This window comes from Haliotis cracherodii, unplaced genomic scaffold (assembly GCF_022045235.1).
Source record: "Haliotis cracherodii isolate W230 unplaced genomic scaffold, xgHalCrac1.p SCAF_25, whole genome shotgun sequence".
NCBI classification, from domain to species: Eukaryota; Metazoa; Mollusca; class Gastropoda; order Lepetellida; family Haliotidae; genus Haliotis; species Haliotis cracherodii.
Window position 1 is genome coordinate 7,174,735 of NW_027266281.1, and position 21,298 is coordinate 7,196,032.

Sequence of the window (21,298 nt, forward strand, 5' to 3'; positions counted from 1 at the left end):
CAATCACCCTGCCCCCATCACCCTGTCCCCATCACCCTGCCCCCATCACCCTGCCCCCGTCACCCTCTCCCCGTCACACTGCCCCCGTCACCCTCTCCCCGTCACCCTGCCCCCTCCTCCCTACCTCCATCGTCTTCTTCTGGTCGATGCCGAGACTTTGCATGATACGGAGGATCTGCTCATTGAACTCCCCGACCTTGGCGTTGTAGCCGATGATAGGACTTGGAGGCGGTTGCTTGGGCTGACCGCCGTCTAGCTGCATCCATCTGTGGTTCTTGATATGTTCCATTGTGAAGCGTTTGCTCGGGTCAAGCACCAACATCCGTCGGATTAAATGCTCACATTCTGAAAGAATGCAACAGGACATTTTAACACCTAGTGTTAACAACCATGGTGAATGAGGGATATCCACCACTGTATCATTATCAGGTCAATCTGGGATACAACCCAAGGATCAGCAAATCATGCTACAACAAAGGGAAGTAATTCTGCACAGGTAATTGTGGCACCCTACTGTAGTACCTATTGACAGAACACAAACATATTAAATACTCATCTTTGACAGATTACTTTTGAGTGAGTGAGTGAGTGAGTGGGTGAGTGAGTGAGTGAGTGAGTGAGTGAGTGAGTGAGTGAGTGAGTGAGTGAGTGAGTGAGTGAGTGAGTGAGTGAGTGAGTGAGTGAGTGAGTGAGTGAGTGAGTGAGTGAGTGAGTGAGTGAGTGAGTGAGTGAGTGAGTGAGGTGAATCACGGCGCCTTAGATGACTGGGCCACCCAGATTACCAATGGAATATTGACAGATAAAATACAAATTAAATACAAATTAAATACTAGGATATTGACAAGATAGTATGTTAAAACTGACGGAACACTTTAATAAAATGCCAACCTGTTGACATGAAGAAAGGGATTCGGAACCGACCAGACAACACACGATCACGCAATGTTTGCAGGTTTGGCCCATCAAAAGGGAGAGCTCCACAGACCAGAACATATAGCACGACTCCCAGACTCTGAAACACAGAAACAGAAGATCATATAACTAGGGGCACAACAGGTGGTCTGAACATAGACTTTTTATTAAAATGAAACAGTCTTTAAAGAACAATATCCAAGTTAGATATATCAGTTTAGTGTAATTTAAGTCATTAATATAATATTTCAGTCTATGAAAAATTATAATATTTTCAAAGATAATTATCTAATAAGGCATGCATATTGTCAATTCTCCCATGTCCCACACAGACATAGGGTTTTAGAAATTGGACACTTGATCAGGCTTATATGCCTCTCGTTGTAAAATCCCCCAACACAGTGAGTGAGTGAGTATGGTTTTACGCCTCTTTTAGCAATATTCCAGCAATATCACAGCAGGGGACACCAGAAATGGGGTTCACACATTGTACCCATGTCGGGAATCGAACCCGGGTCTTCGGCGTGACGAGCGAACGCTTTGACCACTAGGCTACCACAGGATATATCTCATGTAAAGCAAGGCTAACAGGGCTTGTTTTGTTTGGTAACGTCCAGGAAGCAGGGTGGGGGTACACCTACCCAGATGTCTATTTGAGGTCCGAGGTACTTCTTGCCCTCGAACACCTCCGGGGCTGCATAAGGAGGACTCCCACACCAGGTCGCCAACTGCTCACCCGCCTTGAAAAAGTTGCCAAAACCAAAGTCTGAAAGGAATAAGGTGGACGGTGTCGAGAGATAATCCTGTAAATTATTGCCACCTGGTACTGACTGAATCAAGCACCTGTTGTACAAAAATATGAAGAAATAAATATGTTTCGAATGTGCTTTTTGCATTTTCATGAACTTCAAACCAAAATAATTCACATAAACATTGTTATGGGAAAGACAAGCCAAGTTTCAGTTGCCATGGTAACTGGTTATTCCTCTTTCTTAAAAGCATCATTAAGACTTCCATTTGATGTTACTGACAGCTTCAGATATTTGTTACTCCATTTAAACCAAAAAAAGATACAATATCAACCATTGGATTTTGTAATTTTGGAAACTCAAAAAGTAACATCTTTAGAAAATGACTCATATGCCTCTCATTCTAAAACCCCCAACACAGTGAGTGAGTGAGTGAGTACGGTTTTACACCTCTTTTAGCAATATTCCAGCAACATCACGGCAGGGGACACCAGAAACGGGGTTCACACATTGTACCCATGTCGGGAATCGAACCCGTGACCCGTTTACACCTGGTACTGACTGAATCAAGCACCTGTTGTCAGTAATTCTGTAAGCCTACCTACCTCTTCTCCACAAAAACAAAATGAAAATGGCTATCATGCTTGTTAAATTTGACAGGTTACAGTCTGTAAAAATATCAACAACAACGGCAAAAGTGAGCCTGGCTAATCCCTCACTAATCCCCCCAACCCGCCTAGTGTGCCATGCGTGATGGAAGTCACTCTGTTTCATTAGAAAATGGATAGGGTTAGGGTTTGAAAAATTCATTAAAAAAATGGAAAATTAATAATTTAAACAATTTTTTTCTTTTGACCGCACCCCTCCATATGACACAGATTATATGTACTAAGTTTGAGATAAATCCACTGAATAGTTTAAGAGAAATCGTGCAGACAAAGTTTTCAGACGGACGGACAGAACCTGGGTATAACTATATACCCCCGACCTTTTAGGTAATATTTACAAAAAACATTACAAAATTTATTGTGACACCAGTTTGAAAATTCAGATCATGGTTACACCTTTCTGTTTTCCATTCTTTCATATAATGAGAGTTCACAAAGGCGTCTCTACAATCTTGAATGGGGCTATCTGTTTTCCATTCTTTCATATAATGATAGTTCACAAAGGCGTCTCTACAATCATGAATGGGGCTATCTGTTTTCCATTCTTTCATATAATGATAGTTCACAAAGGCTTCTCTAAAATCATGAATGGGGCTATCTGTTTTCCATTCTTTCATATAATGATAGTTCACAAAGGCGTCTCTACAATCACGAATGGGGCTATCTGTTTTCCATTCTTTCATATAATGATAGTTCACAAAGGCGTCTCTACAATCATGAATGGGGCTATCTGTTTTCCATTCTTTCATATAATGATAGTTCACAATGGCTTCTCTAAAATCATGAATGGGGCTATCTGTTTTCCATTCTTTCATATAATGATAGTTCACAAAGGCGTCTCTACAATCATGAATGGGGCTATCTGTTTTCCATTCTTTCATATAATGATAGTTCACAAAGGCGTCTCTACAATCATGAATGGGGCTATCTGTTTTCCATTCTTTCATATAATGATAGTTCACAAAGGCGTCTCTACAATCATGAATGGGGCTATCTGTTTTCCATTCTTTCACATAATGATAGTTCACAAAGGTGTCTCTACAATCATGAATGAGCTATCTGTTTTCCATTCTTTCATATAATGATAGTTCACAAAGGCGTCTCTACAATCATGAATGGGGCTATCTGTTTTCTACATAGGACAAACTTTTGTGCTTTGTTAGCTCACCTGCAATCTTGATGTTCATGTTGCCATCTAACAGTAGGTTTTCTGCCTGCAACAAAAGGTACATTGTGTTAACAACAAACAACAAACAACAAAACAACAAACAACAAAAAGCCTGTGATGTTTTCATTCAACCCATGATAAGCATGGAAAGAATCTGCAACTAATATCAATCTTTCATCACCTTCATCTTCAGAGGTAGATCTAATATGACTGACATGACAGCACTATCATTCTCCTATACCCCTTGACCTTCGTCATATGACATTTCAATTATCCTGTATCATCTTCATACACCATAGCCAACCTCACCACAACCTCGCCACAACCTCACCACAACCAACCTCACTACAATCAACCTCACCACATCGAATCTCACAACAACCTCACCACAAGAACCTCACCACGACCAACCTCACCACATCGAATCTCACAACAACCAACCTCACAACCTCACCACGACCAACCTCACCACAGCCAACCTCACCACAGCCAACATCACCACAGCCAACATCACAACAATCAACCTCACAACAACCTCAACACGACTAACCTCACTACAACCAACCTCACCACAGCCAACATCACCACATCGAATCTCACAACAACCAACCTCACAACCTCACCACGACCAACCTCACCACAGCCAACCCCACCACAGCCAAACACACAACGGCCAACCTCACCACAGCCCTCACCACAACCAACCTCCACAGCAATTCTCACCACAACCTCACCACAGCCAACGACACCGCAGCCAACAACAGACCTGGCCAGAAACACTTGCCTTCCACTATCAATGACCTGTTATTACCAAGACAACGATCATGTTTAGATACAGCTCAGCACTATTCCAGTATCTCAAGCCTTGCTATGTATGCATTTAACTTGCAATAAGGGCAAGGAGATATTTCGTTTATTCAAGTGTGCCATCACAAAGATTTCGGGGGTGCACTGTGGAATTTAAGTGAGCCAACAAGAAGAATACTTTTGATCCATCTTCAAACTCGGTGTGTGTCCTTTCACCATAATCCACATTATAAACAGTCACAACATATAAAAATGTCTTTCTTTCTTTTCATTAAGATGCATAACATTCTTGATTTTTCCCCAAATTATATTTTGAACAATACTGTACATGAAGCATGTTCATGTCAATTTCCGTGTTGATTACAACAAAACTGATTTCCGGTCAATGACCCTGTTAATTACAAATAACACTGATTTCATGTCAATGACCCTGTTAATTACAACAACACTGATTTCATGTCAATGACCCTGTGAATAACAGAGCAGTCAGTGTCACTCACACAACCAACTGTGATGAGAGGGGCACAGACTACGGACTCTGGTATTGATCCCAAAGTTGCCTCAAGGACCTGACCAACCAACGACCTCGGAGTTGATACATTAAGGTCACGTTTTACGTCATTCCCCGTAACCACGACGATCTGCTAGTGTATGGAATTAAGCCAAATGGTCTACACAACAAGGGAAATCCAAAAATCAACTATCAGTGATTCTGAAGGAAAGGGACATTACCGTGTCTGAGACAGGGAACACTGAAGAGCCACATAAAGGGAGATAATAAGGGTCCAAGGAGCCTCTAATCAAAACGTGAAATATTTGTTCACATTAGCATATTCAATGACACCTTATCAGTGGTTGTACAGAGAGCCTTGGAGCTGACACAGGGCATGGACACAGGGCATGGATACAGAACAGACTCAGGGCATGGACACAGGACAGACACAGAACAGACACAGGGCATGGACACAGGACAGACTCAGGGCAGGGACACAGGACAGACACAGGGCATGGACACAGGACAGACACAGGGCAGGGACACAGGGCACACAGGGAATGGACACAGGGCATGAACACAGGGCATGGACACAAGGCACAGACACAGGACAGACACAGGGCATGGACACAAGGCACAGACACAGGACAGACACAGGGCATGGACACAGGACAGACACAGGGCATGGACACAGGACAGACACAGGGCAGGGACACAGGACAGACACAGGGCATGGACACAGGACAGACACAGGGCAGGGACACAGGACAGACACAGGGCAGGGACACAGGACAGACACAGGGCAGGGACACAGGACAGACACAGGGCAGGGACACAGGGCACACAGGGAATGGACACAGGGCATGGACACAAGGCACAGACACAGGGCATTGACACAGGGCAGGGACACAGGACACACACAGCATAGACACAGGGCAGGGGCACAGGGCACACAGGCAGGGCACACACACAGGGCATAGACACAGGGCACACACAGGGCATAGACACAGGGCACACACACAGGGCACACACACAGGGCATGGACACAGGGCATAGACACAGGGCACACACACAGGGCATAGACACAGGGCACACACACAGGGCACACGCACAGGGCATGGACACAGGGCATGGACACGGCACACACACAGGGCATAGACACAGGGCACACGCACAGGGCACACACACAGGGCATGGACACAGGACACACACAGGGCACACACACAGGGCATAGACACAGGGCACATGCACAGGGCATGGACACAGGACACACACAGGGCACACACACAGGGCATAGACACAGGGCATAGACACAGGGCACACACACAGGGCACAAACACAGGGCAGGGACACAGGACACACACAGGGCACACAGCCACAGCCTAACTATAATCCATATCATTCAGTGTTGTTTGTGATAGGTGACATTGCCGCAGCTTGATGCAAAATCTCTCACTCACAAGCTGAAATACAAGGCTTCATTCAAATAACCATTCAGAATAACATTCAATTTCATATACAAAAACTACCTTGAATGAGGTGTGTCCATCACAATCGTGAACAAAAACTGTGCATGGAACAGTCATTTCAAAATAAGCATTTCATAAGGGGTTGACAATTTGATTTGGATGTGACAAAAAAACATTTATCTCTTCATGAAAATGATGGAGATCCTCAGGTTCCCCCTCCCCTGAGACAGACAGACAGACGGACGGACAGAAACAAACACACAAACTAATTACAGAGATCAATTTCTCAATCAAAATGAGCCCGGCAGGGTAATGGGTGAACACCTAACAGTAATCTCTTGCTCAATTGAAAAGAAGAACTCTGTCTTAAACAAAAATCCCAGACCCATGTGGTTGGTCCCTAAGCAAGGGCAACATCTTTCAATATTTAACATCACAAACATTCATAATTTGTAAATACACTTATCAAATCAATGAAACAAACACCACCAAAGCCGCTGTTCTGCTCTCCGCCAGCAGGTGCTAGGTTTTCTTATATGAACATTCCCAAGCTTCCCAAGTCCCACTTACAGCTACGACGTCGGAGCGGTTTTATTTGACAAAGCGTCAAGTCCACAAAGAGATTTTTGTATCAAGATTCAAGCAGACAGAATCAAACAATCCAACAGTTGAAGGATTGTTTAGTGAGCAGAGTGTCAACACAGACCATCAAGGCAGGAGTGCCTCACATGCATGGCCATTGCCTTGTCAACATTCACGCAATGTTGCACCTTGCCATCAAGCTGTCTCACTTCCAGTGTCTCTGTCCAGTAATGAGCTTGTGAGGAATGATAATCACGTGCATGTCAGGCCATGAGTATAAACAATACAGCTCTGGAAGGAACAGAACCACGACAGTGGCAGGTGTAAGAATAGAAGTAGTAGTAGCTGTGCTTGTACAAGTAGTAGCAACAGTGAGTGAGTGAGTGAGTATGGTTTTACGCCGCTTTTAGCAACTTTCCAGCAATATCACAGCGGGGGACACCAGAAATGGGCTTGCACCTATGTCGGGAATCGACCCCGGGTCTTCGGCGTGACGAGCGAACGCTTTAACCACTAGGCTACCCGACCGCCCCAGTAGCAGCAGTAGTAATTGTAGTTGTAGTAGCAGTAGTGGTGGAAGTGGTGGTAGTAGAAATAGTAGTAGTGGTGGTGGCAGTATTGGTAGTAGTGGTAGTAGTAGTAATAGCAGTAGTAGTGGTGGCACTATTTGTAGTAGTAGTAGTAGTAGCAGTATGAGTAGTAGTAGTAGTAGTAGCAGTAGTTGCGACAGTATTTGTAGTTGTTGTTTAGCTGATGGCTGGTGCTTTGTTCAGCTGATTGCAGGTGCTTTGTTCAGCTGATGGCTGGTGCTTTGTTCAGCTGATGGTTGGTGTTTTGTTCAGCTGATGGCAGGTGCTTTGTTCAGCTGATGGCTGGTGCTTTGTTCAGCTGATGGCTGGTGCTTTGTTCAGCTGATGGCTGGTGCTTTGTTCAGCTGATGGCAGGTGCTTTGTTCAGCTGATGGCCAGTGCTGTGTTCAGCTGATGGCTGGTGTTTTGTTCAGCTGATGGCCAGTGCTTTGTTCAGCTGATGGTTGGTGTTTTGTTCAGCTGATGGCTGGTGCTTTGTCCAGCTGATGGCTGGTGCTTTGTTCAGCTGATGGATGGTGTTTTGTTCAGCTGATGGCCAGTGCTTTGTTCAGCTGATGGCCGGTACAACCAAACAATGTGTGTGATATTGAATTGTGTCACCCATCCTCAACATTTAGCCACTTGAGTGCATGAAACTGACACTGTGTAAACAAACTGATGACACACAAGCTCAGCACAGCAAGAAAAGCTGGATGACCATTTTAATGTTTGAGAGAGTGAATACTGTCTGTGGATCATGGGGACTGAATACATACAATGTTTCCTGACCAGTGATACACAATGTTTCCTGACCAGTGATACACAAAGTTTCATGAACAATGATACACAATGTTTCATGAACAATGGTACACAATGTTTCATGAACAATGGTACACAATGTTTCATGAACAATGATACACAATGTTTCATGAACAATGGTACACAATGTTTCATGAACAATGGTACACAATGTTTCATGAACAATGATACACAATGTTTTCTGAACAATGATACACAATGTTTCATGAACAATGATACACAATGTTTCATGAACAATGGTACACGTTTCCTGAACAATGGTACACAATGTTTCATGAACAATGATACACAATGTTTCATGAACAATGGTACACAATGTTTCATGAACAATGGTACACAATGTTTCATGAACAATGATACACAATGTTTCATGAACAATGGTACACAATGTTTCCTGAACAATGATACACAATGTTTCCTGAACAATGATACACAATGTTTCCTGAACAATGGTACACGTTTCCTGAACAATGGTACACAATGTTTCATGAACAATGATACACAATGTTTCATGAACAATGGTACACAATGTTTCCTGAACAATGATACACAATGTTTCCTGAACAATGATACACAATGTTTCATGAACAATGGTACACAATGTTTCATGAACAATGATACACAATGTTTCATGAACAATGATACACAATGTTTCCTGACCAGTGATACACAATGTTTCCTGAACAATGATACACAATGTTTCATGAACAATGATACACAATGTTTCATGAACAATGATACACAATGTTTCATGAACATGATGAACAATGATACACAATGTTTCATGAACAATGACACACAATGTTTCATGAACAATGATACACAATGTTTCATGAACAATGAGGAACAATGTTTCATGAACATGATGAACAATGGTCCGCAAAGTTTCATAAATAATTATACATAAAGCTGCATATCACACAGGGTTGGTTGGTTGTTTTACGTTACATTCAGCAAAATTCCAGCTTTGTGATCTTGGTCAATGAGTGTATCACAATGAGTGTATCACAATGAGTGTACCACACAGGGTACAATGAGCGTATCACATAGGGTACAATGAGTGTATCACACTGGTTACAATAAGTGTATCAAACAGGTTACAAAGAGTGTATCACTCAGGGTACAATGAGTGTATCACACAGGGTACAATGAGTGTATCACACAGGGTACAATAAGTGTATCACACAGGTTACAATAAGTGTATCACACAGGGTACAATGAGTGTATGTCACGGTATACAATTACCGTATCACACAGGATACAATGAGTGTATCACACAGGGTACAATGAGTGTATGTCACGGTATACAATAACCGTATCACACAGGGTACAATGAGTGTATCACACAGGTTACAATGAGTGTATCACACAGGGTACAATGAGTGTATCACAGGGTACAAAGAGTGTATCACTCAGGGTACAATGAGCGTATCACATAGGGTACAATGAGTGTATCACACAGGGTACAATGAGTGTATCACACAGGTTACAATTAGTGTATCACACAGGGTACAATGAGTGTATGTCACGGTATACAATAACCGTATCACACAGGTTACAATGAGTGTATCACACAGGGTACAATGAGTGTATCACACTGGTTACAATAACCGTATCACACAGGGTACAATTAGTGTATGTCACGGTATACAATGAGTGTATCACACAGGGTACAATGAGTGTATCACACTGGTTACAATAACCGTATCACACAGGGTACAATGAGTGTATCACACAGGGTACAATGAGTGTATCACACAGGGTACAATGAGTGTATCACTCAGGGTACAATGAGTGTATCACACAGGGTACAATCAGTGTATCACACAGGGTACAATGAGTGTATCACACAGGGTACAATGAGTGTATCACACAGGGTACAATGAGTGTATCACACAGGGTACAATGAGTGTATCACTCAGGGTACAATCAGTGTATCACACAGGGTACAATCAGTGTATCACACAGGGTACAATCAGTGTATCACACAGGGTACAAAGAGTGTATCACAAAGGGTACAATGAGTGCATGTCATGGTATACAATTACTGTATCACACAGGGTTCACTGAGTGAATCACACTGGTTACAATAACCGTATCACACAGGGTACAATTAGTGTATGTCACGGTATACAATGAGTGTATCACACAGGGTACAATGAGTGTATCACACTGGTTACAATAACCGTATCACACAGGGTACAATGAGTGTATCACACAGGGTACAATGAGTGTATCACACAGGGTACAATGAGTGTATCACTCAGGGTACAATGAGTGTATCACACAGGGTACAATCAGTGTATCACACAGGGTACAATGAGTGTATCACACAGGGTACAATGAGTGTATCACACAGGGTACAATGAGTGTATCACACAGGGTACAATGAGTGTATCACTCAGGGTACAATCAGTGTATCACACAGGGTACAATCAGTGTATCACACAGGGTACAATCAGTGTATCACACAGGGTACAAAGAGTGTATCACAAAGGGTACAATGAGTGCATGTCATGGTATACAATTACTGTATCACACAGGGTTCACTGAGTGAATCACACAATGAGCAGCCTGGTGGTATCTCTTCTAAAACTTAAGACCCGTGAAGATCTGGGGTAGAAGAGGTCTTCCACAACCCATTCTTGCTATAATAGGCGACTATGCTTGTCGTAAGAGGCGACTAACAGGATCGGGGGGTCAGGCTCTTTCGCTGATCATCATATCCCAACTCTGTGGATCGATGTTCATGATATCAATCACTGGATTGCCTGCCGGTCATATAGCTGGAGTATTACTGAGTGCGACGTTAAACAACAAAGCAAAAGTCCAATGTGAGAATGCATGTGCTAACTATCAGGGTCCGATCTTAATCCTTACAGAGGTCTATAACTTCCCTATAATTACACCTTAGACTGCCGCCAGACACGGAGGCCTCTCTTACATGGTAATCAGCAGGTCTGGAAGAGCTTGAGTCTCATCACAAGTCGTACACATTGTTCAACATTTCTACAAGGACATAAAGGAACACTTTGCCAATCATTTTCAAAATCAAGAACATTCTTTGGAGCATGCATTGTGTCAGCAGATATACGTTGTGTTCAGCAAAGATTACGACCATGGCAAGGTTATCACGGTTATGGTGATAAGAGACAGGTAGGAATGTCAGGCTGAGGTGTGTGGTGTGTGTGTGTGTGTGTGTGTGTGTGGTGTGTGGTGTGTGTGTGTGTGTGTGGTGCGTGCATGCGTGCGTGGGTGCATGTGTGTGTGGTGCGTGCGTGCGTGCGTGCGTGCGTGTGTGCGCATGCTTTAAGCAATATTCCACCACAATCACACCAGAAATGGGCTTCAGGCAACTATCCTGGGAATCAAACCAGGGTTTCCTTAGTATGACGAACCAATGCTTTAACCACTAGGCTACCCGACCGCCCAATTTGCTCTTTAACATTCATTTTCAGAATAGAAGCTTCAAAGTTCATTTTCTACAAATGTCCGAACTGACTTCCTGACAAGTTCAAAGTAACATCATTTCTTCCCAACCTGAATATGAACGGTCGCCCCAGCTATGGCTGTATACAAGCACATTACAGGTAATCACCTGTTACCTGAGCTTCTAATAGCCCCGTAACAACCCCTCACAAAGCAAGCATGGCCCACTTGTGAGTGGCAATAACACTGAGACTGAGGACACATCCACACAGCTTGCGATGATACACTTCTTGCCCTTCACAACACCTGGATGTTGCTTGCTCACCATAGGCTGCTGAGAGTGAGTGAGTGAGTGAGTGAGTGAGAGAGTGAGTGTTATTTTATGTCACAGTGAGTAAGTGAGTGAGTGAGTTTGTTTAACGCCGCTTTGAACAGTATTCCAGTTATGTCGCGGCGTGTCAGCTTAATGTGGGAGGAAAGCCCGAAGTGATGCAGGTCTCAGACGTTTACCACTTCAGTGAAACCCACAAGCAAGGGTATGGTGCTGACAAACCTAGAAACATAAGCGGGGCGAACCGGTATTCGAACCCACAATCATAGGTTTCTGGCGTGCCCAAGAGACGCAACTCTGCACAGCGAATCGCGGCACCTTAGACGACTGGGCCACCAGTGCCCCCTTACGTCACAGTAGCAAAGTTCCGGCTACAAAAGTCTGCAAGAGGCATTCAAGTGGTTCATATCATGGCAGGGGACACTAGAAATGGGCTTGTGCGGGCAATCAAATCCGGCTTTCGGCCTGATTACTGAACACCTTATAGACACATTTCAGTAACAATGTCATTATAACCCTGTGGTTTGCTGAGACCTGTGAAGATCCGGTGTAGAATAGGTCTTCAGCAACCCATGCTTGCCGTAACAAGCGACTAACTGTTATGACAGTATTCCAGTCAACTCAACCTGTGGTCTGTGTACAATCCTCCTATTATGACAGTACTCCAGTCAACTTAACGCATGGTCTGTGTACAATCCTCCTATTATGACAGTACTCCAGTCAACTAAACCTGTGGTCTGTGTACAATCCTCCTATTATGACAGTACTCCAGTCAACTCAACCTGTGGTCTGTGTACAATCCTCCTATTATGACAGTACTCTCCTATTATGACAGTACTCCAATCAACTCAACCTGTGGTCTGTGTACAATCCTCCTATTATGACAGTACTCCAGTCAACTCAACGCATGGTCTGTGTACAATCCTCCTATTATGACAGTACTCTCCTATTATGACAGTACTCCAATCAACTCAACCTGTGGTCTGTGTACAATCCTCCTATTATGACAGTACTCCAATCAACTCAACGTGTGGTCTGTGTACAATCCTTCTAATATGACAGTACTCCACAGTCAACTCACCTTCAGGTCTCTGTGTACAATCCTCCTATTATGACAGTACTCCACAGCCGAGATGATTTGCCAAAATTTGGTCCGTGCTTCAGGTTCGGCCATTCTACCATGTTGGGCGATGTAATCTGGGGAAAACAACAGAAACCTCATTGTCCAAGTAATCAACAACAACATTGAATACAAGTCATATAAAGCATTATAGATAACACCACAAATAGAAAAGATATGGCAACATCAACAAACACCAGGGAAAATAAATGACACCATGGAATATAGATTTAACATGGCATTTAGGTAACAATATGGAATATAGATAACACCTGGGAATATAGATAACACCATGGGAATATAGATAACACCATGCAATGTGGATAACACCTGGGAATATGGATAACACCTGGTAATATAGATAACACCTAGGAATATAGATAACACCATGGGAATATAGATAACACCATGGGAATATAGATAACACCAGGGAATACAGATAACACCATGGGAATATAGATAACACCATGGGAATATAGATAACACCATGGAATATGGATAACACCTGGGAATATAGATAACACCTAGGAATATAGATAACACCATGGGAATATAGATAACACCTAGGAATATAGATAACACCATGGGAATATAGATAACACCATGGGAATATAGATAACACCAGGGAATATAGATAACACCTGGGAATATACATAACACCATGGGAATATAGATAACACCATGGAATATGGATAACACCTGGGAATATAGATAACACCTAGGAATATAGATAACACCTGGAAATATAGATGACAAAATGGAATATAGATGACACCATGCGATTATAGATAACACCATGGGAATATGGATAACACCATGGGAATATAGATAACACCTGGAAATATAGATGACAACATGGAATATAGATGACACCATGTGAATATAGATAACACCATGGGAATATGGATAACACCATGGGAAGATAGATAACACCTGGGAATATAGATAACACCATGGGAAGATAGATAACACCATGGAAATATAGCTAACACCATGGGAATATAGACTACACCATGGGAATAAAGATAACACCAGGGAATATAGATAACACCTGGGAATATAGATAACACCATGGGAATATAGATTACACCTGGGAATATAGATAACACCATGGGAATATAGATTACACCTGGGAATATAGAAACCACCGGGGAATATCATTGACACCTGGGAATATAGATAACACCTGGGAATATAGATAACACCTGGGAATATGGATGACACCAGGGAATATAGATAACACTATGGAATATAGATAACACCATGGTAATATAGATAACACCTGGGAATATAGATGACACCATGGAATATAGATAACACCATGGGATATAGATAACACCAGGGAATATAGATAACACCTGGGAATATGGATGACACCAGGGAATATAGATAACACTATGGAATATAGATACCACCATGGGAATATAGATAACACCTGGGAATATAGATGACACCATGGAATATAGATAACACCAGGGAATAAAGTAACACCAGGGAATATAGATAACACCAGGGAATATAGATAACACCTTGGGAATATAGATAACATCAGGGAATAAAGTAACACCAGGGAATATAGATAACACCTGGGAATATAGATAACACCTGGGAATATGGATGACACCAGGGAATATAGATAACACTATGGAATATAGATAACACCATGGTAATATAGATAACACCTGGGAATATAGATGACACCTGGGAATATAGATAACACCTGGGAATATAGATAACACCAGGGAATATAGATAACACCTGGGAATATAGATAACACCAGGGAATATAGTAACACCAGGGAATATAGATAACACAAGGGAATAAAGTAACACCAGGGAATATTGATAACACCAGGGAATATAGATAACCCCGGATCATTGATAACAAGAGGGAATACAGATGAGACTCTGACCAACTTCTCCATGCACAAACACAGACCAACAATGGAATTATCAGTTTCATGTAAAATTCCATCAGATGATTTGCAACATTTTGATGTGACTCCTGGTGTGTACCATTCCTGGAAGTGTGCCACTGACATGAAACCCCAACAGAGGAATGTTGTCAGGCTACCATTGATCCCAGCACTACCCCCTACCTTCGTCATACTCTCGGCATGAGTCAGGAATTGATCACAAATCTCATCCTTAATATGTCTTTAGAATTTTCCACATTGGCCCAAGATGCTTGTTTCTTGTTGCTATGGCAACAGACAAGTACCGCCCAGGTGCTGACGCAAGTTGGTGATGTTGTAAGCCTGTCTGTTGTATGGGAGAGGGTTTTGTTTGCATAGACTCTTACTGGGGAGGCTGTGTCCAGCTCTGTTACACACCAGAGGGAAGTGTGTGAGGGGGGGGGGGGGGGGGGGGGGGGGGGGTGAGGGTGTTGAGAGATAGCTGAGGTAAGGGGGCAAGATAGCTGTTGTGTCCAGCTCCATTAAACACCAGTTGGGGGTAGGAGGGGAGGATGCCTTCACACGGCAGGGGGTAGTGGGGGGGGGTGGGAGGGTGTTGAGAGATAGCTGAGGTAAGGGGGCAAGATAGCTGTTGTGTCCAGCTCCATTAAACACCAGTTGGGGGTAGGAGGGGAGGATGCCTTCACACGGCAGGGGGTAGTGGGGGGGGTGGGAGGGTGTTGAGAGATAGCTGAGGTAAGGGGGCAAGATAGCTGTTGTGTCCAGCTCCATTAAACACCAGTTGGGGGTAGGAGGGGAGGATGCCTTCACACGGCAGGGGGTAGTGGGGGGGGTGGGAGGGTGTTGAGAGATAGCTGAGGTAAGGGGGCAAGATAGCTGTTGTGTCCAGCTCCATTAAACACCAGTTGGGGGTAGGAGGGGAGGATGCCTTCACACGGCAGGGGGTAGTGGGGGGGTGGGAGGGTGGTGAGAGATGGCTGAGGTAAGGGGGCAAGATAGCTGTTGTGTCCAGCTCCATTAAACACCAGTTGGGGGTAGGAAGGGAGGATGCCTTCACACGGCAGGGGGTAGTGGGGGGGGGTGGGAGGGTGGTGAGAGATAGCTGAGGTAAGGGAGGAAGATAGCTGTGTGTCCAGCTCCATTAAACACCAGTTGGGGGTAGGAGGGGGGGATGCCTTCACACAGCAGGGGGTGGTGGGGGCTGGGGTGGGGGGGAGGGGGGGTGAGAGATGCTGGGGAGGGTGGTGAGAGATAGCTGAGGTAAGGGGGCAAGATAGCTGTTGTGTCCAGCTCCATTAAACACCAGTTGAGGGTAGGAGGGGAAGATGCCTTCACACAGCAGGGGGGTAGTGGGGGGCTGGGGAGGGTGGTGAGAGATGCTGGGGAGGAGATGGAAGAGGTAAGGGGGCAAGGGGGTAAGGGGGTAAGGGGGGTAGCGGGTGGCTGGGGAGGGGGGTTGATGAGGAGAAGATGGAAGGCGAGGGTGGATGCAGATGGAAGACAGCAGGGGGTAGTGGGTGGCTGGGGAGGGGGGTTGATGTGGAGGAGATGGAAGGCGAGGGTGGATGCAGATGGAAGACAGCAGGGGGTAGTGGGGGGCTGGGGAGGGGGGTTGATGTGGAGGAGATGGAAGGCGAGGGTGGCTGCAGATGGAAGACAGCAGGGGGTAGTGGGGGGCTGGGGAGGGGGGTTGATGTGGAGGAGATGGAAGGCGAGGGTGGCTGCAGATGGAAGACAGCAGGGGGTAGTGGGGGGCTGGGGAGGGGGGTTGATGTGGAGGAGATGGAAGGCGAGGGTGGCTGCAGATGGAAGACAGCAGGGGGTAGTGAGGGGCTGGGGAGGGGGGTTGATGTGGAGGAGATGGAAGGCGAGGGTGGATGCAGATGGAAGACAGCAGGGAGTAGTGGGGGGGCTGGGGAGGGGGGTTGATGTGGAGGAGATGGAAGTCAAGGGTGGATGCAGATGGAAGACAGCAGGGGGTAGTGGGGGCCTGGGGAGGGGGGGGTGATGTGGAGGAGATGGAAGGCGAGGGTGGATGCAGATGGAAGACAGCAGGGAGTAGTGGGGGGGCTGGGGAGGGGGGTTGATGTGGAGGAGATGGAAGGCGAGGGTGGCTGCAGATGGAAGACAGCAGGGGGTAGTGGGTGGCTGGAGGGGGGGTGTGGGGGGTGGAAGGGGAGGGCATCTGTGCAGTATCCAGCTCATGTATACATCAGAGGAACTGTGGGGGTGGATGGGGGTGGGCAAAGCTATAGAATTTTGGAAAAAAATAGGTGCACCAATCATAGTCGCAAAGTGAAACTAACAGTTTTTGTCCACTAATCCTTATAATGATAACATATAGCAAAAACCCTTAAAATGGGCCAAGTTCTACTAGTCCTTAGGATACCTTTACTATTGGGCAGTTTAGTAAGGACTACAGGACTAGTGCCAATTTCTAACGCTGATTTGATGGACCAACATGTAAGGTGTTTGAAACAAGTGGCAGGGTGTGTTACCCGAAGTCCTGTATTCCCAAATGACAGCAGGACAGGCTAACAAACATTTAGAGAGAGGTATCAAGACAAATATACATGTACAAGACAACCCTGGTCTTCTTTTAATCTGCCATCCCCATCCACTCTTCACAACCAAGCCGCCACATTCCCAGTCCAGCTGCACACCTTTCCTGGCATTACATCGCATGATTGTATGGGTCACTTCGCCATCAACAGCTCCAAGGTTCCGGGATTCTCCCCCAAATATCAAGGTCTCTCCCAATCAGCAAGAGGTGGCATGAACATCTATTTGTGCCACAGCCGCTTCAGTTAGCCCTTGTAATGTCAGCCCGCACTATAGAGCAGCTGGCACAATAGAGCAGCCGGCACTATAGGGCAGCCCGCACAATAGAACAGCCGGCACTATAGAGCAGCTGGCACAATAGAGCAGCCGGCACTATAGAGCAGCTGGCACAATAGAGCAGCTGGCACTATAGAACAGCTGGCACTATAGAGCAGCTGGCACAATAGAGCAGCCGGCTAAATAGAGCAGCCGGCACAATAGAGCAGCTGGCACTATAGAGCAGCCGGCACTATAGAGCAGCCGGCACTATAGAGCAGCCGGCACTGTAGAGCAGCCAGGACAATAGAGCAGAGGGGAACACAAGCAATACACCTGAAGGTGTGGCCGGTGATTCATCAACAGTTTTTGTTGGTTTGTTTGTTGTCTAACGCCACACTCAGCAATATTCCAGCTGTATGATGGCGGTCTTTAACTAATCGAGTCTGGACCAGACAATCCGGTGATTGACATCATGAGCATCAATCCACACATTTGGGATCGATGACATGCATCAACCAAGTCAGCGAGTCTGACCACCCGATCCCGTTAGTTGCCTCTCACGACAAGCATGGGTTGCTGTACACCAGCTCTAATCTGGATCAACACAGGTTCCCAGTAAGTGATCAAGGCTGTACCAGATATAAGATGCTGGACAAGATGCCATGTCAGACACAGGGTCAGTTTGGCTGCACTGTGTGGGCCACATAAATCAGTTAAACGAATGACTTACTTCCACACTGTAAGACCAAGGTGAGGTGAAATAGGGTTTAACGTCGCGTCCAAGGTGCGTGCGTGCGCTTGTACAAGTCCGATTTATAGTGCTAGCCCACTGAGATACCATGCTGCAGTTTAACGTCAACATACCACTAAGACACTGCATACTGACTCCAAGCCGACCACTCCTAGTTTTAGCCCCTTAATGCCGAGCACAAGACAGGGTAACAACAAGTACCATCTTTTGACCAGCCTGGTTCCCTGAGTATGCTGCGCTGCCGCTACACTGACCCAGGCAATGACTGCACAATGGCCGCCTCCACTAGAATGACAAACATGGCAGACACGCCATGTATTTACTATAGAAAAACTCTAGAACGGGTGGTTAAATTTTTTTCTTAGCATTTTCATGAATGCTCTTGCAATAACGTCCGTTGTTACTTTTAGTGAAGGAAAACATTATTTAAGCTGTTTTGAGACTCAAAAGTGGTCGTCACATCGGTGAAATGTAAACAATGACACACACCCCATTTTCAACAGTGATATTTGCGTTAATATTTCGTGTCAGCTCACTGTTATCACAAAATCGTATACATAATACATGGAATTAAACTACCACGTCAATGAAATACTGTTAGCATCTTTATTTTAGAAAATCTGATAATGCAAATGTCGCCGATTATGCCCCAAAATGACACGCACCCCATTTTCAACAGTGATATTTGCGTTAATATTTCGTGTCAGCTCACTGTTATCACGAAATTGTATACATAATACATGGAATTAAACGACCACGTAAAAGAAATACTGTTAGCATCTTTATTTTGATCAATTAAATGTTGCCGATTATACCCCATTTTTCCCATTGTGAATGGCGGTTTAGCGGAATTATCAAACGCCCAGTATCCTTAATAATGGTATTTAATGATAGGGTCTGTCATTAGTTCCCATATTTGGCCTCTGGATTTTAGTCACATGAAAAGCCATATATTTGGCACTTGTTTTCTTATTACACAATGAAATTAATCATAAATATATCTAATAATTTTGGAAACATATTGGATTAATTTCAATCCAGTGTTTCTGAACTAGATCTTTGTGTGTGCTTGTTAAATGTTGGGTCTGAATGAGATAATAATAAAGAATATGATCATAATTAATTTGGTACAGTGGCATACACATCCATGAGTATTCTACATGATGCAATATAGCCACTGGGGAATCCAGTACAGAACAACATAAAGAACTGTGCATACCATTATTATTGAAAAATAGTTATGATTATAATCATCATGTTAGATGAAATATCTATGTACGAAATTATCTACAAATAAACTACTCAATAAAATAAGTTAAGTTACATTATTGTTCAAGCAAAGGAAAAAAACCAAACCAGTGTGGTCATGAGTGAGTGAGTGAGTGAGTGAGTGAGTGAGTGAGTGACTGACTGACTGAGTGAGTGAGTGAGTGAGTTGGGCTTATTAATGCTGCTTTTAACAGTATTCCAGTCATATCACGGCGTGTCAGCTTAATGTGGGAGGAAAGCTCGAAGTGATGCAGGTCTCAGACGTTTACCACTTCAGTGAAACTCACAAGCACGGGTATGGTGCTGACAAACCTAGACACATAATCGAGCCGAACCGGGATTCGAACCCACAATCATAGGTTTCTGACGTGCCCAAGGGACGCAACTCTGCACAGCGAATCGCGGCGCCTTAGACGACTGCCCCCCAGTATGATCATGAGGGTAATACATAACATTAAAAGTGCACAGAAATTGTAATATTTGACATGTGTACATTCCACTATTCATTTGTGAACAGTTTAACTAGGGGTGATGATCACCAGTACCAGTGAAACCTGTCTTGACTATGAGTACCATAGTTTTGGGGGCTTAAAGCCAGAATCAAAACACATACTGGCATCATTCAGAGCATGATATACATTTAGATCTGACAGAAGTAATCAATCACATACATGTAATATGATGTCATCATTTATTCATCCAGTGGATAAAAAGATGCATTGCTTCACACTCTTCTGCTTCAACAGTACTGCTTCCATCCCTGGATCAACACACTATCATTGATTTTGCTTTGAATTCAGGAGAATTCATAATGAACTTGATGACCAATTTTGCATTGTAAATTACATACTAACAAAACAGATCATGTTAATTTTTGCTTTTGCTTTTCGTCAGGATATCACATTCATCAGCTTTTAGATTGTTTAATTTGTAATAAAAAAACAAAAACAAACAAGATGGAATTTTCTCAGATGTCTGATTGTTGAAAACACTTTGGAGTTCATGTAGTTTGGTCAGTGGAAACATATTAAATTACAATTATTTTTAATTTGCTTGAAAGTTATGGTCATAAGTTACTTGCACGTGTGTTCCTCAGAAAGCATTATTTGAATTTTGATAATAAATAATATGTATGATCATAACATGGTGACATCCCCACCTCCCCCACCCCAAATATCATGTTTATGACAATAGACAGATGGGAACATTGTTAAATTGTAACAACTACTTAGCTTTTTCCCGAATATGTCTTTGATAAACTACAGCCCTTGACACATTGTTTCCTCTGGTTTTCTTGACAAAATCAGTGGCCACTTTCAGGACAAACTGTTTTGGTGCCTGGATCTCAAACATGGCATTGGTATCTAGTAGAATTTCATGGCATAGTAATTTTCCGTATCAACTAGACAACCTGCCAGTGGTGTAAT

At 44.0% G+C, this 21,298-nt stretch overlaps 1 protein-coding gene across 1 annotated transcript in view; it reads right to left on the reverse strand.

Annotated features, from left to right (window-relative positions):
• LOC139472874 (serine/threonine-protein kinase SIK1-like) overlaps positions 1–21,298 on the reverse strand; it is a 54,549-nt gene that overhangs the window by 11,541 nt on the left and 21,710 nt on the right. Inside the window, exons 4-8 of the mRNA XM_071255342.1 lie at positions 13,078–13,193; positions 3,498–3,543; positions 1,554–1,678; positions 889–1,012; positions 125–345 (exon numbers count right to left, since the gene is read on the reverse strand). Coding sequence (XP_071111443.1) covers positions 125–345; positions 889–1,012; positions 1,554–1,678; positions 3,498–3,543; positions 13,078–13,193 — 632 coding nt within the window. The remainder of the gene's footprint in view (positions 1–124; positions 346–888; positions 1,013–1,553; positions 1,679–3,497; positions 3,544–13,077; positions 13,194–21,298) is intronic.